Source organism: Furipterus horrens, unplaced genomic scaffold (genome assembly GCF_987537825.1).
Source record: "Furipterus horrens unplaced genomic scaffold, mFurHor1.1.pri manual_scaffold_5, whole genome shotgun sequence".
Taxonomy (NCBI): domain Eukaryota; kingdom Metazoa; phylum Chordata; class Mammalia; order Chiroptera; family Furipteridae; genus Furipterus; species Furipterus horrens.
The window spans coordinates 153,021,306-153,047,232 of NW_028327175.1; the positions used below are offsets into that span (position 1 = coordinate 153,021,306).

General features: G+C 35.7%; 1 protein-coding gene across 1 annotated transcript in view; it reads left to right on the forward strand.

Moving 5' to 3' along the window:
• Positions 1-25,649, forward strand: part of CABCOCO1 (ciliary associated calcium binding coiled-coil 1) — a 127,156-nt gene extending 101,507 nt beyond the window's left edge. The window contains exons 6-8 of the mRNA XM_090279299.1: positions 18,571-18,693; positions 19,122-19,262; positions 25,343-25,649. Of these exons, the coding sequence (XP_090135425.1) occupies positions 18,571-18,693; positions 19,122-19,262; positions 25,343-25,417 (339 nt within the window). The 3' untranslated portion in view covers positions 25,418-25,649. The remainder of the gene's footprint in view (positions 1-18,570; positions 18,694-19,121; positions 19,263-25,342) is intronic.
• The last annotated feature ends 278 nt before the right edge of the window (positions 25,650-25,927 follow it).

Below are 25,927 nucleotides of genomic sequence, written 5' to 3' on the forward strand. Positions count from 1 at the left end.
TACACCTTCTATTATAGAAATTCAAAGAGGACAACTTACTGCTCTTTGCCCTCATGAACATAAAATTTTCATTCAAATGAATTTAACATGTTTTGGACCAATTATACATAACATACTCTACCAGTAAATCCTTTGAATTAAACTCTACCTACCAAAAATGCAAATGGATAAGAACCCAGGTTTAGAATGAAATATTGCATTAACACCTTCATTCTGTCACCTGATAATTGTAGGATCTTGAAAGGATAACTTAACCTCTCAGAGCCCCTTCTTTCTTATCTAAAAATGAAAATGTCCTTATAGGATTATCACAAAGTAAAAATAAAACAACATATTTAAACTGCTTATCACAGTGCCTAGCACATATGAGCACTCAATCAGTAGTATGATGCACTTGCATTTGGTTTTCATGCCAATACAGATAATATCTATATCACAGACATCACAAACCAGTGTAGTAGAAAATGCTGAGAGGGAAGTTACATTTTTGGTACAAGAATATATCTTAAATAATTTCAGGAGAAGAGCATAGATTTCTGCACTCTTCAAGTGGGGAGGGGGAGGGGGACTAAAATGGCACTATGAGCAAAAATAGAATGAATTTATCCAATTCTTTACTGCACTATTTAACCTCTGCTTTCTTAATCATATGCACAGCAGGGGAAAGGATGTGCTAAAACAATTCATGTGTCATGAACAAAGCAGCCGCAGATTGTAGCTCAAAAATCACACTAGGAAAACCACCAGTTGGAAGTAAAGTAATGAGGCCAAATTTATTTTTTAAATTGAGCCTTGAGTTACAAGCAACCCTTTAATTACATTAATCAAGTAGGCTTCCTCTCAGCAAATGCTGAAGGAAATACATTGTTCTAACTTCTGCTAAACTTGTTTTTAAAATTGCTGGATGTTATTTGGACATATGGAAAATAAATCCCTTGAATTTTTATTCATTTTTTAAATCATTTCTACGTAGCTATAGCAAATGGCAAACATACACTTACTTCTAGACATAACTTACTCTAAAAGACTATGAGTCACATTTTAAACTTAAAATGTTCACAATATTTAAATACTTAAAAGATTAGCACTCCTAAAATATAATTTTGGTTTTTGTTGTTAGACTTGAACACCATAAATTGTATTTCTACTGTTCTGATTTTTTAATTTTTGATATATGTTCCCACAACATGTCCAAGTAAATGGGCTCTACCAGTTTGGTGTTTGTCAGGTTACTTGATCCATTTGACAGGTGGAAAACCCCATGCTTATAGGAAAATAAATGACTTGCCCAAAGGTTATGTTGTTATTAAATAAATACCAGAGCTGGAACTAAACCTAGGCCTGTCTGACCCCAGCTCTTCCACAGCACCACGTGAATCTCTTGTCCTGGAATGCCCTTTTTATGTCTCTGTGCTTTCGTACATCCCACTTCCCCTCTTTGTCTTCCTGTCTGGGATTTTTTCTCTCTATCCAACACTATCTGCACGCTATCCCCTACTCATCCTTGAAAGTTCAACTCAGACACCATCTCCGCTTTATGCTTTTCCTGAATCCTTTCCTGTCTTCCTTCCCACTAGAATGAAATGGCTGTCTTTCCTTTATTTCAAGAACACCCTACATATAATTCTAACGATAATTTTATTCTGCAGATTACCTTGTGTGTTATCTCTACCAATCCCTGCCCCCAAACACACACACACTAGATTCCACCCTTTTGGGGAGTCTACAAATGTGTCTTGATCATCCCTGAATCCCCGGGACCTAGACAATGCTTGTCTTGTAGTGCATGCTCAGGAAAGATACCCTGATAATGATTGTACAAATGAGAGTTTTAAAAACATAGTGCCTTGTTTTCTGAAAAATTTGTGAAAGCTTTAAGGAGGAGTTTGGAGTTCAGCTGAACTTTTAAAGACATATAGGATTTATAGAGGAGAGGAAGTAATGTTAAAATTTAAAGTAAGGTATTTATAATCCCTGAATTGAAAATTTCTAACGTGTAACATCATTACAGGAAATGTAAAGAAACTTCAATTATATTTCTGTCTTTACCAGTCATACTGTGAAAATAATTTAAAATAATTAATATTTTACAGTAAGGGCCCTAAGAGTATACATTAAACATTTTCCATTTTCCAGCCTTTACAAATGATTACTGCCATGTAATTTACACTTTGTTCAGGCAAGCACAACAAACAGGGCATCTTTCTAATCAGTGTCACCAAGAAGCCCAGCAACAATTCATCTGGTTTAATATTTCATAAATGAAACTTGCTTGAGCCAGATGATTTGTCTCAAAAAACTTGGTTCATGATGAAACAGCTAGTTCTATAGCAGGACGCAGTCCTGTGTTGCACTGGTATATCAGCCCTCCTCACGCTAGGAGACACTAAGGAGCCAACGTGAATATCCTCAGAAAGGAGTTGCCATCAGCCCTGGTACTTGGAACTGCTGCACAACAAGCATAGACCAGCTCAGTCTCCATCTAAGAAACAAACAAACAAACACCATAGTTGTCTTAGTAAGAGGATGGAGTTAGAGAAGACGAGTTATTCAATAAAGTTAAAATATGGCAAAAATTTTGGGAGGGAGGTGCTGCAGTGTGAGTTTTCATTTCAAATGCATACCTATATTCTGCAGACGACATATTTAAATAGATCAGCTACTTGCTACTCTTTTCTTGGACTAATGTCTAGTCTTTTGAAAGAGTAGCGTCATTTCATTGCTATTCCTGTGTGTATACAGTCAGTAATGTTTGTCAAGAGCTTTGGGAGGAAAAAAAAGACTACATAAATGTCAGTAGTTATTAATATTTGGATTTTTTTATATTTAGCTATCAAATGTGTTTTCCATAATCTATGACCAGAGGTCTATTTGTGTCTTTCCAACTATAAATATTTTAGGTAAAAATAACCATTAACCAACAATATTTCTTCTATCCTTCTTTATAATAAAGCAGCAATTTCAGCTGGTGTGCCATGGCACAGTGGTGTGCTGCACGAATTCTTAAAGCATTCAATACCTGACTATTTAATCAGGGGCACTGACCTTTTTTCCCTTAGACTGTCAGATAAAAAAATGACAAGAGCCAACACAACAGTAGCCATCCCATGTGAATGGATCAAAATTATACCTACCTTTTTTTTTTTTTTTGTCAGATTAGCAAATAATCTATTTTTTGGCGTGCTGCAGAATTTTTATAATTAGTCTAGGTGTGCCATAAGGTGAAAAAGGTTGAAAATTGCTGTAAGAAAGCAATATTTCAGCATTTAACAATTATGCTTAACTGAGTTTATTTTAGCATTTTTTATATTCAAATGATTTACTGTCACTTATTCCTCTGTTTTGAGTAATTATTGTAAAAACTAGCTAGCTGACACATACCCCACCATGCTCTTACCTTCATTGCTCTTCTCCTTGTCTGTCTGATTTCGTAACTACTACATCATTCAGTCGTCAGCTAAATAAAATGTGAATTACCCAGTAGTACCGTATTCTAGCTTGCTTGTAGACATTTTCACATACTATTATCATTTATTGTATGGATATTTGTATCCTTTGCCTTCTAATTTCACCTCCAGATTGTAACCTTTGTGAAGGCAAAAATCCTACCTATGAAATGTCTGCCTCAATGGAATACACTCAGACAAATTAAATTAAACTGCTATCTAAATCTTACATGAGAGGCAAAACTTTAAATATGTGATCTGATGCAAAGTAAAGCTTCCTAGCCCACAGCAAATCCAGCAAGTTGTCTTTAATTTTACATTTTTCTTAAATGGCATTTCCACTCTGTTTTCTTCGAAAAATTCAGTATATTTTTAAAAAAGTGGTGGAGGGGGTGTCTGTGAAATAGTTAGGTTGATCTACAGCTGGTTCTTGAAACTAGGGTTCAAATTCTTGTTTAGATTAAAAAACAAAATAGACTTGGGAGCTTCTTGCCACATGCCCAATCCACTAATGCATTTTTAAAGAATCATACTAATTCCCATTTTTGGCATTGATTCATAAGAACAAAAACAGGTCAAAAGTTATTGGCAGAGCTACATAAAGTAGTCTACAAATACAGGCCTGTATTCCTTCTGGCTCAAGCTAGGAACATTAGCCCTTCACTTTAATGGCCACTAAATTTCACTCTTATTTTAATAACAAGAAGAATAAATATAATAATAAAATCTTGTTTATGTAAGAGGTTCAGCTTGTTAAATGCATTGAGACTCATGGTACTTTATAGAACCCAGTTTGTACTCTCTTTGATGATTTAGAGGTGATAACTTCATGTGATTCATTGCCACCTAGTTCTGAATTTTAATAATATAATGATTCATCATGGTTTTTACGTGTCTTAGTGAACTAGCTTGGTTAAAACCATTGCAGTTGTTTTTACTGGGGTCATCTGCACTATGGTTCCCAGCATGTTCGTGAAAGGGACGTGCTTATATGTTCTGAACAGCTGTAATCTATCATGGCTAGTGCCAGGTCGACACATTATGAGTTTACAGTGTCAGCCCAGTGAATTAAAGCTTTGTTGTAGACCAGTTTGCTCTGCAATTATTTCCAGTTCATATCCTATAAATCATCACTCTTCACACAACAATCAACGATTTCCATCTAGCATTCTAAGCATACATGTTTTGTCTTAATTGTGCTGCCTGATTCTGTACCTAGAACAGGGTGACATGACTGGTGCCGATACATTTCACTGTCACTAGAACCTATTTAAGGAATATTCTCTGCTCTCATTTTTTTGTTGTTAAGTTGTTTGGTATTTATGTTGAAATAATAGGAAATGAATTTAAAATAGAAACACTCCTCATGTCTTATATCTGCAAACAAAAAAAAAAACCATAATTTACAATAAATTAACACAGCAGTTGTTAGTGTATCTCAGCTTTATTTTGCTATTCTCACACCTAAGCTCGAAAGATGACACTTTTTCTGATAAGGTAATCTTTATGAGGTAGTGCTGTAGGTGATTAAATCTGACAGATGTTAGTGAGATGGTGAAGTCCTGAGATGTAACAGAAAAAGCTTAAATTTTTCTTGTTAAAATAAATATGATCTACCAATAGAAAAATCAGTTTCATAAAAGACTAAATCAGTTACAATATTGTATTTCTGTGTATAAAATCAAAATAAAATTATTTACCAATGAGAATATAAATAATCTAGTTAGAGCAAAATAAACTGTAAGGAAAGAAATATTTTTAGAATAAAGAATTGCTGTAAAATATTATCTTCCCAGTCATTTCTTAGTGTTTACCAGCATTGGTGAGCCAAACAAAATAAAACGTTTCAGATAGAAACAGAAGCTAAACAAATTGACTGTGTCTTTTCATAATATTTTGATACTGTATCTGTTCTTCAAAACATGCCTTGAGCACGGGATCCTTCAAAGAGAAACACTTCATCTTTTCCTAAGGCAATGAGGATAACCAGGTGACTGATGCTTCCAATGATACTCCATTCTGAATTCTGTTAGGGCTTTGTTGTAGGTTGTATAATTAGATAAACCAAATTAATACTATGGCTTAATTTTGCAATGTACCTTTGTTATTTGCATGGTTTTAGTCCTGGTTTCTTATTTCTATCAGAAGAATATCAAAACAGTAGCTCACTGTCCTTACTTGTTTTTGATTACAGTAGTCCCTCTCTATATTGCGGTTCACTTATTGTGGCCTCGCTGTATTGCAGGATTTTTAAAATATTATATTTAATATTTATTGCAGATTTTCACAATATTGCAGGATTTTGTGTTACTGAATACATATGTTCTTAAAGTTACGTAGGTTTAAGAGTGTAGAATATGTTTAAGAACATAAGTAGTGTTTATAAAAGTGTGGAAAAAGTTAATAAGGGAGTGGGAAAGGTTAATAAGGGACTGGGAATGGTTTATAAGTGTGTGGAAAGGGTTTTTAAAGTCTTAAAATATATATAAATACTAAAATAAATGTAAGGTTCCTACTTCACGGATTCTCACCTATTGCGAGGATGGGGGGGTTCTAGAATGTAATACCCATGATATGTGAGAGAATACTGTGCTTAAATGATGTTAGCTTTGCTAGAATGGATTGATATTATTATCTGTTGAAGCACTATACTACAGCATGTGCTGTTTTCTGATTTTCTTATCAAAATACCAGTGGCCTGATGTACAGAATTCATTTATAAATACTGAGAAGTTCCCTTCATTGAAATTAACATGCTGGGCCAGATTCTCTGGCTTCATTAGCAACCCTTTATACCAAAGCTGTGTTCATACAAGTGTGAAAATCAGAATGATCCTTCAAGGGTTTTTCTGGCCACTACAATCTATTCATTTTGTATAACTCCATCTAGCATAGACAGGAAAAGCCTGACCACCAGCAGGCGAGAAGTATGTAAAGTCAAGGAGCTGAGCTGGACACCTAGATGAGAAGCATCTTGAGTTATAGGTCTTAAAGGAAGAGAAAGTAGAAATGAAAAAAAAAAAAAAAGAAAACTTAAAATTTAGTGCCCTGTATCTTATTAGACTATATAATGGTGAAAAGTAGTGGTAAAATGATCTATTGACCATATGAGATCACAATGATTTCCTACATTTAATTATTCAATAAATCTTCATTATTTTCCCATATTTATCAGCCACCTGGCAGGTAGTGAGGTGGGGAACAAAAGAGACCAACTCCCTATCTTTGGAGAGTTTTTGTTTGTTATTGTTATAGACATAAGTATATGAGATAAAAATATGAAGAAAAACAAGCTTCATACTTTGAAGCTCTTCCTACCTGCCAGGCACTGAATTAGGAGGTTTATGCATATTGATTTAATCCTCACAGAAGTCCATGTGGTGGGTAACACTGTTACCCCCATTCTCTAGATGAGGAAACAATGGCCCTTGCTGTGGGACCATGAATGGGTAAGTATCCTCAGAGTGCTGCAGTTATGCCTTCTACTTGCAACAAATGATAGTGTTTCTAAACAGCAAATAATATAGGTTTTTCAGTGCAAAGAATTTTCAAATACTTGTGCATTCTCTGTTTCTCTATCAAGGAAATGAATGATTCAAACTATGAAAATAGTTGCCTAAAATCCATAGGACTGAAGCAACACTATAGTCCCTATATAGAAAGCTGTTGAAATAAAGCCACTGCACCACTAGGTCTTTGCGGGAAGAGTCACTTGGTACCCCTGTCTAACTCCTTTTATGAAATATGTGCAAGTAATCAAGAATTAGAGCTGCAGGATGGACAGTGGAGCTGAGCCACAACAGAACTAATAAAGTCAAACCCAGGTTTGACTTTAAAATTGTATCAGTCATTAAAATTATTTCACTGTCCTCTGTCATGAGTAATTGGGCTATATTTAATTTTAATCATTAAAATGTAAAATAATTTTTAAAGCCACCAAAATAGTCTATAGTCAATTTTCTGATAAAGTAAATTTGTTTTTTTCTTCCATTTGTGATTTTAATGGCCTCCAGAAGGTTTTTGGGAATTAAGTGTTAATTAAAAATATGGAAATGGATTTAAAGCACATTGCAGCACACAGTGGAAGGATAATCACAAGAGATTTGTTCACACAACCATACCCATTTTTCAATGCGTTTTTTAACTGCCTAGGTTATTGGTTGTTTTTCTACATGCCTGTTCCTAGAGAAAAAAACAACTGTTATTCCAATGAAAATAGTCATTACAATTACAACAAATAGGACAAATTGCTATTTGAGCAGGAACATGCAGTTTTAGTCACCAAAAGCAAACTGATGCGCCTATATTTCCTGTTTACATGAATCAGTTAAACATGTTCTCAGACTTATTTCTAACCCAAATGCTTTTTATATCTTGCCATATTTAAAAAAAAAAAAAAATCAATCCTCCATGCCTTCTTTTCATTGGCTTATTTTGGAACAATGCACTATAATGCTGTGAGAAACCAGTGAACAAATTCTGTTTCTGAAATTCCCAGAGGTCTTATGCCTTTGGATCCCTAGTGTGCATCTATCATTTTACTTTCCTGAACCCCTATTTTCTCACCTATAAACTGGAGAGAAATATTTGGGGGGATCATGAAGAACCAGTGGGATTCCATTTGCCCCTATGAATTAGGTGCATGGACTTTGGAGTCATATAGATCTGGGTTCAAGTTCTGACAGAATTTGCTATTTCCTAGTTGTGTAGCCTTGATGAAGTTACTTAACCTCTTTGAGCTTTAGTTCTTCAATCAAAACATAAGGTCAATAAAACCTCTCCTCACAATTCAATATGAATTAAAGCAGCAGTCCCCAACCTTCTTGGCACCAGAAACTTCTTCATGGAAGACAATTTTGCCAGTGGCGTGGGGGATGGTTTCAGGATGATTCAAGCGCATTACATTCAAGCTCATGTCCTGCTGTGTGACCTAGTTCCTAACAGGCCTGCGTTGGTACCCATCTGCAGCCCAGAGATTGGGGACCCCTAAATAAAAGGGCCTAATTTATAATCTGCTTTCTCACTGTTCCAATGCCAAACTCAGAGTATGTTCTAGTAAATAAAAGCTTGGTTTTGTTTTTTGTTTGTTTGTTTGTTTTTCATCATCAATGTTCATTTTCCTGGATGGTGGCAAATGTCACACCACAAGTCCAAAGAGTATCATTCATATTTTGGGGGCTGACGGTACCAGGAATGAAGGGGATGGCTCACGGGAAACAATGTGAGACATGGTCCCTGGGCCAGGAGACTCTGAAAATCTAGAGATTTTCTAATGTGGGGACCCCATCAGGGACTATGTGGGGTGAGTGATAACTCTGTGGAATTCCTTAGAATTTTAACCTGCCCTGTGTCTGTAAAACAACTGTTGGTTAGCTTGAGCAATGCAGCCAAGTCAGCGGGAAGCTGCTTAGTTGTTTGGCATTATGCTAATCCCACAAACACCTTAGGACTTCGTTCATAGCTGAGAAATACAGGTATTACACTGATGCAATCAACCATTAGGTTTTCTCCTGCAACGGATATTATTTTTCATGATAAATTTTTAAAACTGACTCATAGCTGATCAAACTGTCAGCCTTGAAAATTTTTAAACGACTGATTATCCTAATGGAATACTCAACACCTACTGAATGCCTCCTATGTGCAAAGACCAACCTGAGCTAGGGCCCCTCAAGATGAATAAGACATGGTCACTGTCCTCACAGAGTGGTGGGAGATCATTTGTGCATGGCTATAACTCAGGGCCCAGTGTAACAGGTATAGCACAAGAGGAACAAGCAAAATGCTCTGAAGCACAAGGGCGATCAAGAAAACTTCACCGAGGTGAATGAGCTGGCCTAGAAGGCCAAATGAAATATTGACTGGCAGTGATAAGGGAGAACCACCCTCACAGCGAAGGGAGTAGCACAGGCAAGACTCAGAGCTGGGGACGCACTTCCATCCACAATTTCTTTCCTATTTTTTTTTTTTATATATATATATAACGCATTTTTATTGAGCACCCACTGTGTTCCAGGCATTGTGCATATTGGGAACAAGGAAGTAGCCCAGTATGCCTGGAGCACAAGACGAGAACTTGGACCTGAAGATTACACAATGGGTATCATGATGAAAAAGAAGGGGGCAGGTGTGACAGACATCAGGAGATGCCCCCAAAATGATTTGTGGTTGATTTAATGTTAGGAACAAAGGAAGGGGAACAACTGAAGGCAACCTCAGGGTTTTAAGGCTGGTCACTATGAAGCTGTTGATGCCGTTGAGAGATAAGGAAATGGAGAAGGAGCAAGTTTAAAGAAGATAATTAAGTAGAAATGAATGGACAAGCTTCAGCATGTGAAAGATTCCAGTAAGCATGGGGTTTGTAATCCAAATATTCTTCTACATCACAACAGACAAATACTGAGTCTGAGGATCTTCATAGACCGGAGACTTTGTGTCTTATATAAATAGAAAGAAAGCCACTTGAAATTTAGTAAATTAAGATACAACATCTGTAACTAGACTAGAGATGACCTAGACCAACCCCCTAATTTTACAAGCAAAGAAACCACATTTCAGACATACTCTCTACTGAGTACAAGGGCCAATCTAGGACTCTACACATTTAAGGGAAAAACTCCAGATTTCTAAAACATTAAAATCTGGAATAAAGATACCATCTAAACTTTTCAGAGTTGTTATCTTAGCTTGATCATTATTAACTAAATTAGCATGATTTACAGATTATAGATGAAAGGTCCTTTTTGAAAAAAATGTATTGTTATGTAAACCATTGTCTGCAAAATCACTTTTGAAATTAATTTCCAAGAATTCAGATTTCCATAAAAAGCCTCAGCAGCTTAGAATACCTAGAGCTGTTTCTTGCTTGGGAAGACATGACATTTTTTAGATCATTAAAATAATGACCCCTCCCTCATGTATATGATAAGGAGATGCCCTGCATGGAAGTGAAGGGTTGGGTTCTTCCTGAAAGAGTCCTGTTTCTAGAACGCCAGGCACATGAGAATGACTGACAGCAGTTTCCTCCTCTGAAGGAAGAAAATCATGCACGGCTGCTGACCAAGGGAGAGTGCCTCCTAGTCAGAGAGCCAGTGCGTGGAGATCTGAAAACGGAGGGGGAGGCATGGTGGAGGGGAGCTAAGCAGAGAGCGAAATATTTATAACTGTGACAACATGTTTCCTTGTAATAATTTATGAGCCCACTGAAGAAAAAGGAAACACACAAACTAGGAGTAAGATATCCAAAATGTAAACATCATGCCTTCTGCAAATTTTCTTTAGTTAAAAATTAAAGTTGAGGTTGACTAAAGTAAATGACTACATTTTCATGGTCTCTTATTTCCTTGATGCTAAGGGTTACCAACTGATTTACAACTTCCTGTGTTGTTTTTTAATCTATATTTGTCAGCACATTTTTAATGTCAGATTACTTAAAATAGACATCTTGGGTCTAGGAGGACAGGAATAATAATATTATGTTTACTTCTCTGAAAGTTTCATAGCACTTTACAAACATTCTTGTTTTGTTTTAAATGTTTTATATTTCTAAATGAAATTAGTTTCAATATAGTTTTAAGAGTTTTGTAATTATTATTATTATTCCAAGTGATGACTTAAGGACTGAAATGCAGTTCACTCAGTATACTTTGAAATTAAGTAAATTACATGTATAACTTTATCCAAAAACGGTTTCAGCCTCCTCTTGCTAAGATAGCTTAAACTGTGAAAAATAACAGGAAGCCCATGAAAAAAGAAAGACCAGGGTCAAGGACTTAGGGTTCTTCCGTTATAATTTCTCTTCTAACTATTGTGATTTATCTCATGTGTTTTCTTCAAATTATGGATACTTGTTCAAAAAGAATATGCTCAAATATGAAGACCATAAAATAGCTTCATCTTTATGTAAGCTACCTTTGGGTGTAATTAAAATGCAACATATATACAATTTAAAATTTTTTAATTTATATTTTATAATTAAAAACAGGCTTTCCACAAAGATAATTACTTAACTTATCTTTATTATTCTGACTAATTGACAGATACTGATTCTTAATTTCCAATTTTTTAAACAAGAGATAATGTAGAGTATTTCCTATTAATATTTTAAATATTAGAAACCTCAGCTCTGACCAGTATGGCTCAGTTGGTTGGCATCATCCTGCAAAGCAGAAGATCACTGGTTCAATTCCTGGTCAGGGCATGTGCCTGGGTTGCAGGTTCAATTCCAGGTCGAGGCACAGGCTGGAGGCAGCTGATCGATGATTCTCTTTCACATTGATGTGTCCTTCCCTTCCCCTCCATCTAAAATAAATTTTTAAATAAGTAAATAAATAAATAAGTAAATCTTTAAAAATACCCTCAAATTTAAACAGAACACTCTAAATGAAACAAAAATAAATTTATTCATGATCAGAACTACTTGAAATAATTTACAACTGAGTTCAAGGGTATGCCTTTTAGAGTATAATTTAGTAAGCTAAACAAATATTCTCTGAGAAGCTTCTAAAAATATTTTTGAAAAGCATTAGTTATTTTCTAACTATTTATAATGGAACCAACCATACTTTCTGTCTCTCACATTGAAGAAATTGGAGGATAAGATCAGTCAAAAATACAATCTTGAATTTAGTAATTCCAAGACCTCTGCTATTTCAATTTTCAAAAGAAAGACTTGTTGAAAGTTTGCCCTATATGCCCTAACTCTTTACTTTTGCTGAAATTTGTTGAAGGAAATCTTTTTGAAATGAACTCAATCTGGACAACCACAGACTACACTGGCTGCTGAAAAACAAAAGATAATAAGAGTAATAAATTGAGCCGGGGGTGGTGGGAAGGCAGATTTTCTAATCTGAAAGTTAGATGTAAACACTCTTCTTTTCTAAATAGGAGATTTGCATTAGTCCTGACCATGCCACAGGACTACTTAATTAAGCCATGCTATCTAGGTCTCAAAAGGAAGTTATCTGAGTCCACGGAATTCTTCACATAAAATGGCATTCATATGGTTTTGGCATTACCAAGCCTGTGACTATATACAAACACGGTGATGGTATGTTCTCATTAAATTCTTCTGAGTTCATTAGATCGCTTGGGCAATGCACTGTATTAGCAATTACATATAGAAATAACATGGGTCAGTGTCCTCAATATGGCTACTCTAATCTGTCTCCCAATGCTAGCATTAGAGAGAAGACCCTTTCAATAATAACAGTAATTATAAATAATAATAATAATAATACACCTTTGAGTTTAATAATACTTTCCCTTTGAAGAACTCCCATCATTTTCATCCACATTATCTAATTTGTGCTTGAAACAATTCGATGAAGTAGCCAGGTAGCAATTATCATTATCCTCCTTTTACAGATAAATAAACTGAGGCCTAGGGATTTTCTTAGCATCACACAATTAGGAATACAGCCAAGGCTAAAAACCTATAATTCAGTGGTCGATCTTCCAGATTACTGCCATCTTTAGAAAGTGTTTGGGTATCTGAAGAATGGCTCTATCCCTCAGGAAATGTTTGCACCAGAGCCAGATCTTTTCCTTTTAAATTGCATTTACTCTGAGAAGGTACTCTTTTTCAAATTCATTAGAGAGGATTTTGTTTTCTTAGGTCATTAAGGTAGGAGTACTCAGATTTCTTTTCAAATTGTGTTGGCCTGAAGCAGAAGTATGCTTGAAATACTAAAGATGTCTAAAATACTCTGGAATCAGTTTCTTTAACTATCTAACTTTTTTCCCCTTAATTTCAAGCCCAAGTTAAACAAGATCAAATCAAGACATATAAATAAAAATGAGCACGAAGTGTTAACTGGAGTGTCCTAGCCAGGTTGCAAATTGGTTGACTGGGGCATGCCAACTTCAATTCCTCCTTGCAGCTTCAGCTGGAGTGAGTAGTCTTCATTTCCTGTCCTGACTTGTACTGTGTTACCGTTCACTGTGTAGGTGATTAGCATGTGGATCTGATGGTCTCAAAGCTCTATTAAGTTATAAATGTTCAAACCACCAGTATGCCAGAGTAAAAATAGAAGTTGCTATTAGATGTCTATTCATACCCTGCAGAAGCCTGGCAACATTCTGAACCTTTCAGAATGTAAATACTGCACATTAAGCATAGGAAAGAAAATTAATGTGCTGCATTTGCAAATTTATTTCCAAGTCAAAAATGCAAAGGAGGAGGATGTCGTAGCAGAATTGATAATCTGCATTTACAAATGTAGAAGGGTATATTAAGAAGTTTGTAATGGCCTGAACACAAAAGAAAAACGCTTCAGAAATGAATTAATTTTAGTTTCTCTGATAATCTTAGCTTTTGATTTTACTCTCTTTTGATTTTAAATTTATGGCCTCAGTATGACATTACCAGAGTTTACTGCGTTTTGCAGGTGGCATTCATATGTTGTTACTTTACATGTAGTATATTGTGGGAAATGGGTTACAATTTTTTGTTAAAAATTTCCAGAACTACACAAGTACTTCTTAATTAGAGTTGCAAATCAGTAATGCCTTTCTCTTGTGTGGGAAAAATACTTAGAACATTGCAGGAATTTTGTGCCATTTTTCCTTAGTATTGGGAAAAGTTTTCAATAAAGTTTGGTTTTTGAAACTTTGACATTTTTTAGAAAGTTCTGATTTACATTTGAAGTAATCTTTTGACAATTCCAAACAAATGTCTTTTTAAAGCAAACCAGCATTTTGTATGTGTCCCTGTAGCTCCAAAAGGGTTTAACAGATTTATCTTGCTTTCTGCCATTCAAAACAGTGGAAAGTTGTCATCTCAATGACATTTTTAATATTTTGAATAATTTAGTAATTGGCATTTTAATTATAGTTTTGTGCAGTACAAACACTACCCACAAAATAATGAACAAATAAGATAAACAGCAACAAATGAAAACAGACAACTAAAAACAAATAACAACAAAGCGAAACAATCAAAGTTAATGGTATTAATAATGTTATCACATAAAGTAGAAAAAGAAAGCATGAAGTAACATGTTTTTCAGGTAAAAGCTTTATAGTTCTTAGAGTAATATCTGAAAGCAGATTTTAATTCTTATAATTATGTTTTAAGACCTAAATTGACCCTATACTTAGTTCCAGGAGGGTTCAAAATTCTTATCTTTTTTTCCCATGATAAAGGTCCATTTCATACTGAAGATATAAATTCTTAACAGATTTCTAGTGATTTTATTTGGCTTGTAAGTAAAGGTCTTGGACTTTTTTAAAGCTACATAATGGTTGATGATGAAACTTTGTTCTTACGAGTATTAAATTATGCCAAAAATCCATTAACTTGATATTATTTAAATACCATAGCATACTTCAGCTAAAGCTCAGATTGTAAACCATCTTAAATAACATTAATGAAATGTACACGTAATGAAAAATATAACTAAATTAAGTTAATTTTCATGTAACAGATAACATCTGGGAGAAAGGCATATTGGTAAGTTATCTAAAACTAATTTTCTAGCCACCACATCTGTAGATGTTATTTATTGTATGTTCCTTTAACAATCAATTATTCAGTTTAGAAATCTATTCTCTTCTTTATTAGAGCTTTTAATGTACTCACCTTGATTCAAATGGTCTGCTCATTATCTGAAAAAATATAAATGGCATTCACATGGAACAACATGATTGTTTTTATTATATCCACTTGTGTGCAAGCATTCAAAAATGGCAAGAGAAACACATTTATTGCTTTACATTCAAAGTAATATTTAGGGGGTATTTGAAAGTCAAGCAAAACCAATCATTTGGCCAAATGGATGCATGTGTATAATCAGAAACTCCTGAGTTTTAATCTCAGCATTAGGCCTCAGGCAAGTCACTTAAAGTCTTTCCCTTTGTTTCTTGATCTGAAGATTATGGGTGCTATTCTCTTATAGAAGAAGCAGGGGGAGGGGTGGATTGCTAAATCAGGGTACCGAATAGGAGTGTTTTTTTAATAAACATTCTTGATCCTTCTTTTGTTTTTATTTTTCTAGATTTAAAAGGTAACATATTAGACTTTTGAGGAAAAAAATATGAGACAATTACAATTCTACAAGAATGTATAAAAATAGTTATAAAACTAGCTTTATTTAATTTGCTTCAACTATTCATAGACTTGAGGAAATTATAATGTTCTTTCAGAAAATCTAACTTAATAAAGCTGACCGTGTCTCTCTGTTTTAAATAGATTTTATTACAGAACAGTGATGTTGTAAAACATGAGGTTTTGTTAAAAAAAAAAAATACAAAGGCCTAATTGTATTTTTTTTTAAGAAAGTATTGCATCAGACGGTTTCATTTAAACATATTTGCTGGCTTTGTGCTCTCACCACAATTATTGATTCTAATTTTTCTTAAACTTGTTTTTTTTAAAATGCTACTTAATGGGGAAAAATTACTGTTATGCTTCTGGAAACTATGTTTATTTCAATCTATATATTTGATTGTATACCTTTGTGTTATTAGTGAAATGACTTTATATTTACTCTCATCTGAAATTAGGACATTTTTTTCTCTTGCAGTATCTTACTAACACAGCCAAATGTAGCTCTTCATGAAAAAAAAAAAAAAAAAAATGTGTAGCTATGGTTTGGTTCACTGTTAGTATGCCAAACACCCTGAAGTAAAGAAATGCTCGCTTCCAGCTTTGTGCCCAAATTAAATCAAGTGGCTAGCTGTATGAGCTAAACTCATAAAAGTCAAGGAATTTAAAAAAAGCCCAATTCTCAATTGGAGCTTCAGGTTCGGGAAATAACTAAGAGCTTAATTTTACCAAAGAAGTAATGTGGACCTGAGTGAGGAGTTCCAAGTTTCCAAGTGTGTGCCCAGTACACACACACACACACACACACACACACACACACACACACACACACCAGTCCCAAAGACCAGGAAAACTGGGCAACTTGCAAGCAGTTCAGATTAGCCTTAAAATAACCCAGTCCGGGAGTATGCAGGATAAAAGAAGAGATTTGAGCACAAATATCTGTTTATACGTCTGTGTCTAACCTGATGCAAGATTGGACAAAGGTAGGTGTGCAGATGGTATAATCTGTGCCTGACAGGATGGAGAGGGAATCTGTTGAGAACTTCCACTAAGATGTGAGAGAAAAGTAGCAGAAAGGCTCAGTGTGTGCCTGGAAAAGCATCGCACAGGTCAAATGTGGCGACAGCAACAAAGAAAATCCGGCTTCATGAAGAGGACATGCTCTTCCTCTACTCGTTCCTTGTAGATTAGCTCACACTTGCTCGCGCTTAATGCCTGCAACAAATTTAGTAACCTCCATTCAGTTCCTTTCTCTCTTCTTTTTTCAATGCCTCAGTCAGCACCACTTCCCCTAAATTTCTATTTCTCACCCTCAATTAAAGTCTGTACCACTCACCATCTTCCCCTGTCTGTATTCCACTGTGCAGTTTATTTATTTTACCTGTAATGTTTTCAGGGAACACTTTAAATATGTTTAGCTGTTTCATTTTCCTAGCTTGGTAAAATAAAGAGCAAGATAAGGTGGAGGATGAAGAAACAAGCATGGCGAGAAAAGGTGCAAATTATTTTGTAGGAAGCTGCATATGCTTGTGTGTCCCAATTAGGGGGGAGAAAAACAGTGGCCTATGAATGCGATGAGAGAAAAGAACCGTTCTAATACGTTTCTTGATATTTTATTTGGATTAATGTTTAGTCAATTTAAGATAAATAATCTGTCATGATGTCATCTAACAGAATAGAGATTAAGTGCTTAATAATATCAGTAATTTCCAACTATGGCAACATGATGACATATTACAGTTCACTGAAAATTGGGTAGGCCAAGAAGTTGGCACACCATGACCTGTCCCAGACCTATCACTAAGTAATTATTTGAATAAGCCATTTTTTTAATCTCTTGGTTTCCAAATTTACTTGACTGTGAAGTTAGGACACTTCAGTTCTTCTTTGTGTGTATATTAGGCAGCAACTTTCTATAAAATCAAATTAAAATTAAAAATATATATTCAATGTAAAATGCATTGGTATCACCAAGCAATAACTTAGCCTCCAGTACATTCCAAAACCTATCTAAGTAAAAATAAATATTAACATTTAAATAATGAAATATTATAATATGTAAGTTTATGTGAAATTAGAAATGAATGTATGGTGATTTTAGGGTTATTCCAGGCCTCATGGGATGGTAATTATTTGAATTTATGCACTTTCAGAATATTGTCTTCAAACTTTTGGCTCAGTGTTAACTGTGTCAACACATAGTCGGTGGTTCCATCTCAGGCCACAAAAACAGGCTCCTGGAGCTTACTATGTAAACTGGGGCATCAATGTATTGTATAGTTAGGGATGCAATAAGAATGAGAATCAGAGCACTGAGGTGGACATATCTTTACAGATCATTTGAGAAATGGGAAGTCAGATTATGATCAAAATGTGGGTTGTTCAACATGGAATCAGAACAAGAGGAGCTAATAAAATGATTCTGATGTTTAATGACATCACTATAATCATCTCTCTCTCCCAAGCTCTGGTGAGATGGACACCGCGTGAGCTGACTTCTTTAACTCTTGTTTCTTCATTGCCAGTGTTAAACAACCATAATCACCCTTCCTCTGTTTGACACACTCTTGCTACAGAATTATTTAATGCTCACAGTGAAATCTTGCCTTGCCCTCTGTGTTTCTGGTTGATTTGGCAAGAATCTCTGATTTACTGTGTGCTGGTTTTATACATTAACCTTTAGAGACTTTATCAAGTTCATTATCAAGTTCTTGATGGCCATTTTACTATTGCCCCCAAGAATAGTTACTCGTATACCTTGCTGAGTAATATGGATCACCATCAGGATATTATTGCTTGTTTTAAGCATATAACTCTGCCACAACTGGAGAAGATATACAGGGGAAATAAAACATTGTCTCTATGTACAGAGAGCTCTTAAGCAGCAGGAAGGAGACACTGACCCAAGAACAATTAAAGCTCAGAGAAGTACAAAATGAAGTCCTAAACAATATAATATAGAAAGAGAATTAGTGGATAGAATAAAATGCTAACTATCAGACATAGACTGAAATGGTAAATTGTGGTTACACGCAAAAGGCTTTATTATAATACAGCTCTTTTCTTCCCCTCCAGCAAATGATAGAAGTTGTCAAGCCTTCAGGTGGCCTTTTCCCCAACCCCCTAGAAGAAGGAATCTCATTTGATATTTACTCAATGTTCATAGAACCACACCCAACACTGGATACAGAAATGAAGGTATGTTTCCTTTTGTCCCTTAATTCACCCTATCTCAGCATAGTATTCTCTATGGGTGGGAGGAAAGGAAGCAATTGTACTTCTATTTTTTCTCACTCTGATTTTTCCCAGCTAAATATAAATATTTGTTCACCATTGAGTCACAGGTGGGCAAGCAGAGGGTGATTCAGCAATTTTAATATTTTCCGCTCCATTCTCCCCAATTTCCAGCTTCGTTTTCCCCAAAGTAAGCGCTGTTAGCACGATGACTTGATCTGTCGTGGTGCTCATAATTAATGAAAATGCAGGATGATGTCAAATTACAGTATCCTGATAGAGTGACATTATTCCTAGTAGAAAAGTAACCAGGAGAAGTTTGAGGCTACATATAAATCCCTGAGTGCTCCAGTTATTTATCACCTGAGCTTTGTTTACTTTCAATATTCTAGGGATTGGGTCAAGAAGGAGGCTCTGTGGAGTCCCAGCCAGAAGCCAGCGCTTCAGACACAGATGCTTTGGTTGGTTTCACTATTGAAGATGTAAAATCAGTGCTGGCTCAAGTCACAGATGACATTTTAATCGGCTTTCAGGTACTCAGCCTTGAGAGTATGCTCACTTACTTCATTACTGGTTAATTAGCCAACCTCATCCTTAATGTCCGTAAGTAATACCTACAGTCAGTCAGCAAGAGCAATGCTTATGATGGAGGAGTTCAATTTAACATCTCCGCGTTATTCTCAGTTGAGTCATCTGAGACCCAATAAGATCACAAAATAAATTCACTAATAGCACATAGTGTGGTGTGTGCTTTCAGTTTAAAAAAATCATTCAGCATAGAAACAAACAAAAATAACAACATGGCAAAGCCTCCATGCCTTGTCACACTAAAGTTGCTCCTGCAAGAGTAGTACACATTTCTAAAAACAGTAAACACTGATGATCAAAGTATAATTTTCAGCTAAGTTTTCTCACCAAATTTCTAAAAAGAGGTTTCATATCTTTGAACTTCCTCTCAGATAGTTTGTTTCTTTTCACACATTCCTAATAGCTAAGCAGTTTACACCAAGGGCCGTGTGAAACTGGTGATGGCAACAGCCATCTCAATAGCAGTTGCCAATGATGGATCAGTTGGCTTAGCTTTATGCTTAATTTTTTTCCATTAAAAAGAAAAATTCTACCTACACAAAGACTTGCATCATTGCCCAGGCAAAATGATTAAATAAGTGTGCACATTTTGAGAGGATTTATAATTTCTTGCAGAAATAACCATGAATCAATAAGACAGTTTACTACATGTTTAAAATATTAATGCATCTTAGGGAAAGATTTAGTTGATATCTAAACATGAGACTGTATATAAGAAACTCACTGTATTAACAACTAATTTAGAACGAGCAAAAGATTAGCTTGGCATAAGCATACCTTGTTACTTGTTTAATCATCAAATGTTAATGCACTATTTACATGAACATTTAATGATTTGATGCCAACAGAATCAGCCAAAGTCCTTGGCTTAATAAGGAGGATTTAGTGTTTACCAGAAATAGTGGAAGAACACGTTTTACACAAAGCTTTATTGTTAACAACCCCATGAATGTAATAACTGGTTACTGTGTGGAAGGGCAGAGTGCAGTGAATTAAGCTGAATTCAGAACATATCTCCTTTTTAGATTTGATAACATTTCATCTAAATATAGTTTATGTATAATGATGGCTCTGGGCTCCTTTACAATCCTGTGGCTCTGAAATTATTGCTGAGGAACTACTAGACAGTAATAGAATTGTTTGCAGGCCCCCCAAATTGAAAACATTTTACCAAGGCCATGTTCCATGTAGTGAGTATATTTTTAACTATTCATTGATTTTTTTTTTAATATTAGAGTCTGTAACATTTATAACACTACTCTATAACAAGAAGAATATGATTGTTATGTGTGTGTATGATTGTCCCACTGGCCTGCAGCTATCCTTAACTGAACTTGGAAGTTCATTAGCTGGTTCATCTAAATATAATTAGACATAGAAAGAACTTGGGCCAGAGGTGAAGGATATAGATCCTTTAGGTACTACAATCATTTCCATATTAAGTGGATTCATGGATTAGATTGGGCCAAATTACTGCCACTTTTTCAATAAAATGACATGATGTTACAGACTTATACAGTGTTTCAAGATAGCAACCCCCCTTATGTATTTTCTTCCAATAGTCCAAGTACATTCTAGGCAAATTAGGCAGGCACTCCTCTGACAAATCAATGGAGAAATGAGAGACACAAGAAGACTGAGTCATTTGTCCAGAGTTTTGAAGATCAGAAACTGATGAAAGACGCTGAATGAGAGCTGTAAACTGGGTTCTAGTTCAAATTCCAGAGTTATCCACAAAAACCACATAACCTCTAATATCATGACCAGACTACTTTAGATTTTAATACTCCCGCGGTGTGGCACTTTTTCAGTGTTTGCCCTGTGTCTGGTCAGATTCCAAGTTGGGCAATTACTCTCTGCTTACCTAAATTTCTCCCCTTGTTTTAGATGGATAAGTTATTTTCCAATTCTTAAACCTGCCTTCCAATGTTTCTGGCTCTTAAAAGTGCTGCATCCCTTTTCAAAGGCAGCTGCATGCCAGTGGTCAGTGAGTACAAGCCTTCTGAATACAATGGCCTGCTGTAGAAACATTTAATAAGTTATTATTTGTAAGATGTTTTAAATTTTCCAATAGTTTTTCTTCTCATTTATTTAAAAATCATACTGTTATTATGTTTATTGGAGAAAAAGGCAGTAGAGAGATCATGTTTTAAGTATAATTTTTTTCAGAATTCCTCCTTCAGTGTGGTTATAGGCATTTTCACTTTATATAATCCAGAAATTTCTAAAAATGTAGTAGAATCCTTAAATTTTTTACATTAATCCACTTACCTTCCCATTGACTCACTTTAAGGTTTTAGAGATTTTTATTAAGAACGAAGTTATCTTGGCCCTAAGATGTTAATTAAAATTATACTGAATAAAGCAAACATTTTAAGGTTCTATAGTTTAGTTATTTTCATTTTAAAGATACATTCAAAATGAAATTATTTTGGCCCTGAATTGTCTAATAAAAGATTATACCCAATGGAGCAAACTTTAATATATTGAAAGAATTACATTACAGAGAAATATGAATGCTAACACTAAATTCTCACTGTTAAATTTGGCTGTTGGCCCTGTCTAAGCAATAGAGTGAAATAAAATGAAAACCTTGAGGGAAGTTTGCCATCTTGGGACTACAGGTATTTTTAGGTCAATCTGAATTTCCATCTTAGAAAATCTAAGAGTGAGATCACCTGGAGGTGGTGATCACTGAGAGGCTATCGAACCCAGGCCGTGCATTTCCCATTCTCCCTGAAAGGAAACAGAGCATACCCAGTCCTAGTTTCTATAGGAGAGCTTGTCTGTTCAGCGGGGTTCTAAGGAATAGCAAGGAGAGATGGTAGACTAATGCAATGTGCTGTTGACCAGACAAGGAGTCTTTTCATCCAGCTCTGCTGGTTATGTCTGAAGTACTGGTCACCACGGTGGTCTAGAGGTTTTATACATAACTGTAAGTACACCACTGCTCTGTTAGGTGGGCTCCTTACCTTCATGAATCTTTTCCCCAAAGCCCACACTTATAAAGCTGTTTCAGTGAAATACCAGAAAGGTGTCTAGGTGACTGTGAAAAAACCCTGGTGAGACAGTGAAACAGAAATGGGAAGATGATAGTCATCGTCGGCAGTCGTCCGTCTCGAGAGACGATGGTGTAGCTTCTTAAGAGTCTATCTGCACCGCCGAGAATGGCTGTGCAGTCCGACTCGGGAGTGACACGGTATCTGTCTCCTCCCGTGTTGAATCGACATCTTGCGATGACGCTGGAGTGTCCTCTCCAGTGAAGCTGAAGCTACAGAGCCTGGGCAGGGTGATATGGAGGGTCTGCTGTTGCCCATGCAGCAGACCCCCCCTCTCTTCGCAGCTGAAGGGTCCAAGGGAAAGACGGAGTCAATACAGCTTGGTTTCAGGTGCACCGCAGGAGTTGCCGGTGTTGACTACAACGTCAAACCGCCTTAGGGACTCCGGCTCCAGATTTTCTGTCGGGGTTTACTCCCTTAGCCTTTCCCCTGAAGAGGTATGCCGCAAGGCAGCGGAGGTTTTTTGGAGTCAGAGTTTTCCTTCTCTGATGTGCCCTGACTGGAAGATCGAACCAGCGACACTTAGCTTGCAGGCCGACGCTCAATCCACTGAGCCAAACCAGCCAGGACTGGAAGATGATAGTACATCTGTCCTTAGTTGAAAGGAAATGAGATTATTGATGGACATGGAACACATTATAGTCAGGCACTGCTTAACGGTGGAGATACATTCTGAGAAATGTGTCATTGGGCCACTGTGCAAACATAAAAGAGTGTACCTAACATCAGATGTCATAGAGCCTACTACGCACCAACACTGTGACATAGCCTATTGTTCTTGGGCCATACACCTCTACATGCTACTCCGCAGAACAACACGAGATTAAATGAAGCCAAAGGAGAACGACACAAGCGAGAAGCACAGTAAACGTGAGAGGCGTGAGTCTGCTGCCTGAGTGACACAGTGTGCTGTTTCACAGCAAGCTTTTTTAATAAGTACAAAGGCCACACTCTAAAATAATGTGAAAAAGTGTAGTATCCTAAAGACATAAGCCACTAACATAGTTGTTTTTTATTATTATCAAGTAGTATATACTGTCCTTTTATATGTAGCACCGTACGTTTGTTTACAGCAGCATGCCCACAAGTGCATGAGTACTGTGCTGTGCTAGGACATTACAATGGCTATGATGTCACTGAGCAATAGGAATTTTTCAGCTCCTTTATTAACTGAATGGGGCCACCGTCGTATTTGTGGTTTGTCTTGGACTAAAATGTCCTTGTGTGGCACATAATTGAAAGTGGGGAGAGTCAGTTTAGTGAGAGCAGTGCTTCCCAATAAAATAAAGCGTTTGGAATGGTGACAGGATTATTTCTTCCAACCATTTTATACTTACATGGTCTGCTATGTTGTATCACATAAAGAAATAGGAGCAACATATTTTTAAAACATTTCACAACACTTTATCACTGAAATATAACATTGGTGAATATATCACAAAATTAGGAGTTGGAATTATGAGTTTAAGAGCTAGCATGTAATATTAACTTAATACTTAATTTTTAACTGCTTACTATTTCAGGTAAGAGCTAAGACCCTAGGTGGTTAAGTATTTTGCCCAAGGCTACATAGCTAAACTAATCTCTAGGTCTCCACACTCCTAGACCGGTATGCTCTTTCCAGCTCCACGAGAATCATGCCTGAGGGATTAGAGATTCCTGAAAAATGACAGAGTTTCTTTGTAACCTGGAAGACCGCGTTAATTCCTCCTTGTGTCTTTCACCTGATCACCAAGAAAGGAAAAAATGAAAAACCAGAAAAACCAGAGGACAGAGTTTGGTCCAAGGCTTGATAAAACTTGAACACCAACAATAAAAATAGTACCCAAACAAGAATTGAGAATTGTTTACATCAATGTGACCTTTTCAGAAATGTCCATTTTTACTGTGAAGGTAAAACAAAACCTCATCAGATAGGGTAACCAGGATGTACACTTCAAAACTATCTATCATAGTCATAAAGAAATAAATGAGAATGAAAAGTTATATCTGGACCAAAACAGTATTTGATTTTTGAAATTTCTTCTATGTAAATTAAAATAATAAGAGTTTCTCAAAATACAGATACCCTGAAAACTTCAAATTATGTTATGGACATGGACATTCTGAACTTCAAGTTAGTTATTAACATTTATGTATAAACTATTCTTCATACACTAGTAGATTTTTTTTTAATCATCTAAAAAAAACACCAATTTTACCACATCGCCCACCACTGGTTTCTCTATACATAATTTTATTTGCCATCATGAAAAAGAGAAGACATTTCCAGAGCTACTATGTTCAGTTAATGTGAAAATATTTCTGGGAGAGTGCAGGTAGCAATGTTAGTCCACAGATTATCACTGCCAGAAGCTAAATACTATCACAGCTGCAGCAAACACTAAAACCTGTCAGCAATCACTTACTTTTTTTTTCTACCAAAACTACACTATAAAGTGGCATAATTCCAGGAGTTATATTGTTTGATGAATACTTTTAATTATGAAAATTGTTCTAATTGTAAGATTATTTGTGGTGTTATTTCACAACATAATCTTTCTGGGATCCCATTTAGAATGTATTACACAGGAGACAGAAACATTTATTGCAAAGGGGAGGGGAGACCAACAACATTGCAATAACTGAGCTCTGGGCAGTTATTCTGACTCAGTGCTTATTGGTAAAGTCTGTCTGAAAATACAGATAAATTATCCTATCTTCCAACACAAGGCTATGTGAAAAATGGCTGTCCAAATACCACTTCCTGTTCATAGCAGACATGCTATACATTGGGAATGTGCAGAGAAATATGATAAAGTGTTATCACATCACTACAGGCTGAAACACAGCTATGTCTGCAAAACAGGAAGGTGTGTGAGGGATAATGTCTGTCTTTAGGCACTATAGTATGTCAAAACCACAAAGACAATGTGCAGCAGAAGATAGCTCCATCATAACCACCTTTTTTATGATTGTCTTCACAGACCAAGATAAACGAAAAGCTGCAAATACAGGAAGAGGCCTTTAATGCACGAACAGAAAAATTGAAAAAGGCCTGAGGACTCAGTACAAAGAGAATGATGCTAAACTTCACAGAAACAAACAAAACCAGTCAGAATAATAGACTCTCCAGAGCACCCTGTCTCCTATATTTAGTTCAGAGAGGAAAACCAAGCCCCACTTTTTATTACCCTAAATAATTAGAAAACTATTGGCCCCAATTTTGCTATCTCCTGTCCAATAACAACCTCTGAATTTACTGCACTGAGTGTAATAAGAACATTTTGTATACAAGAGTTTGGAGAATACTATATAAAAATACAATTACTTTTACAATACTCCTTTGACATTTTGACTAATAAATGTTATTCATCTTCAAGGAGAATGAAGCCTACATTTTTAAATAAAGAAAAAATAATAATTTTATCCATATTGACCCAAATGAACTGCCACTTTAATGGAGCACCGTGAACAGATAACACTAACCATGCTACTGCGGATAAAACTTGCTAAACAATAGCCATTCAAATGCATATATTAGCGATTTTTTTCCCTTAAATCATTTGGTT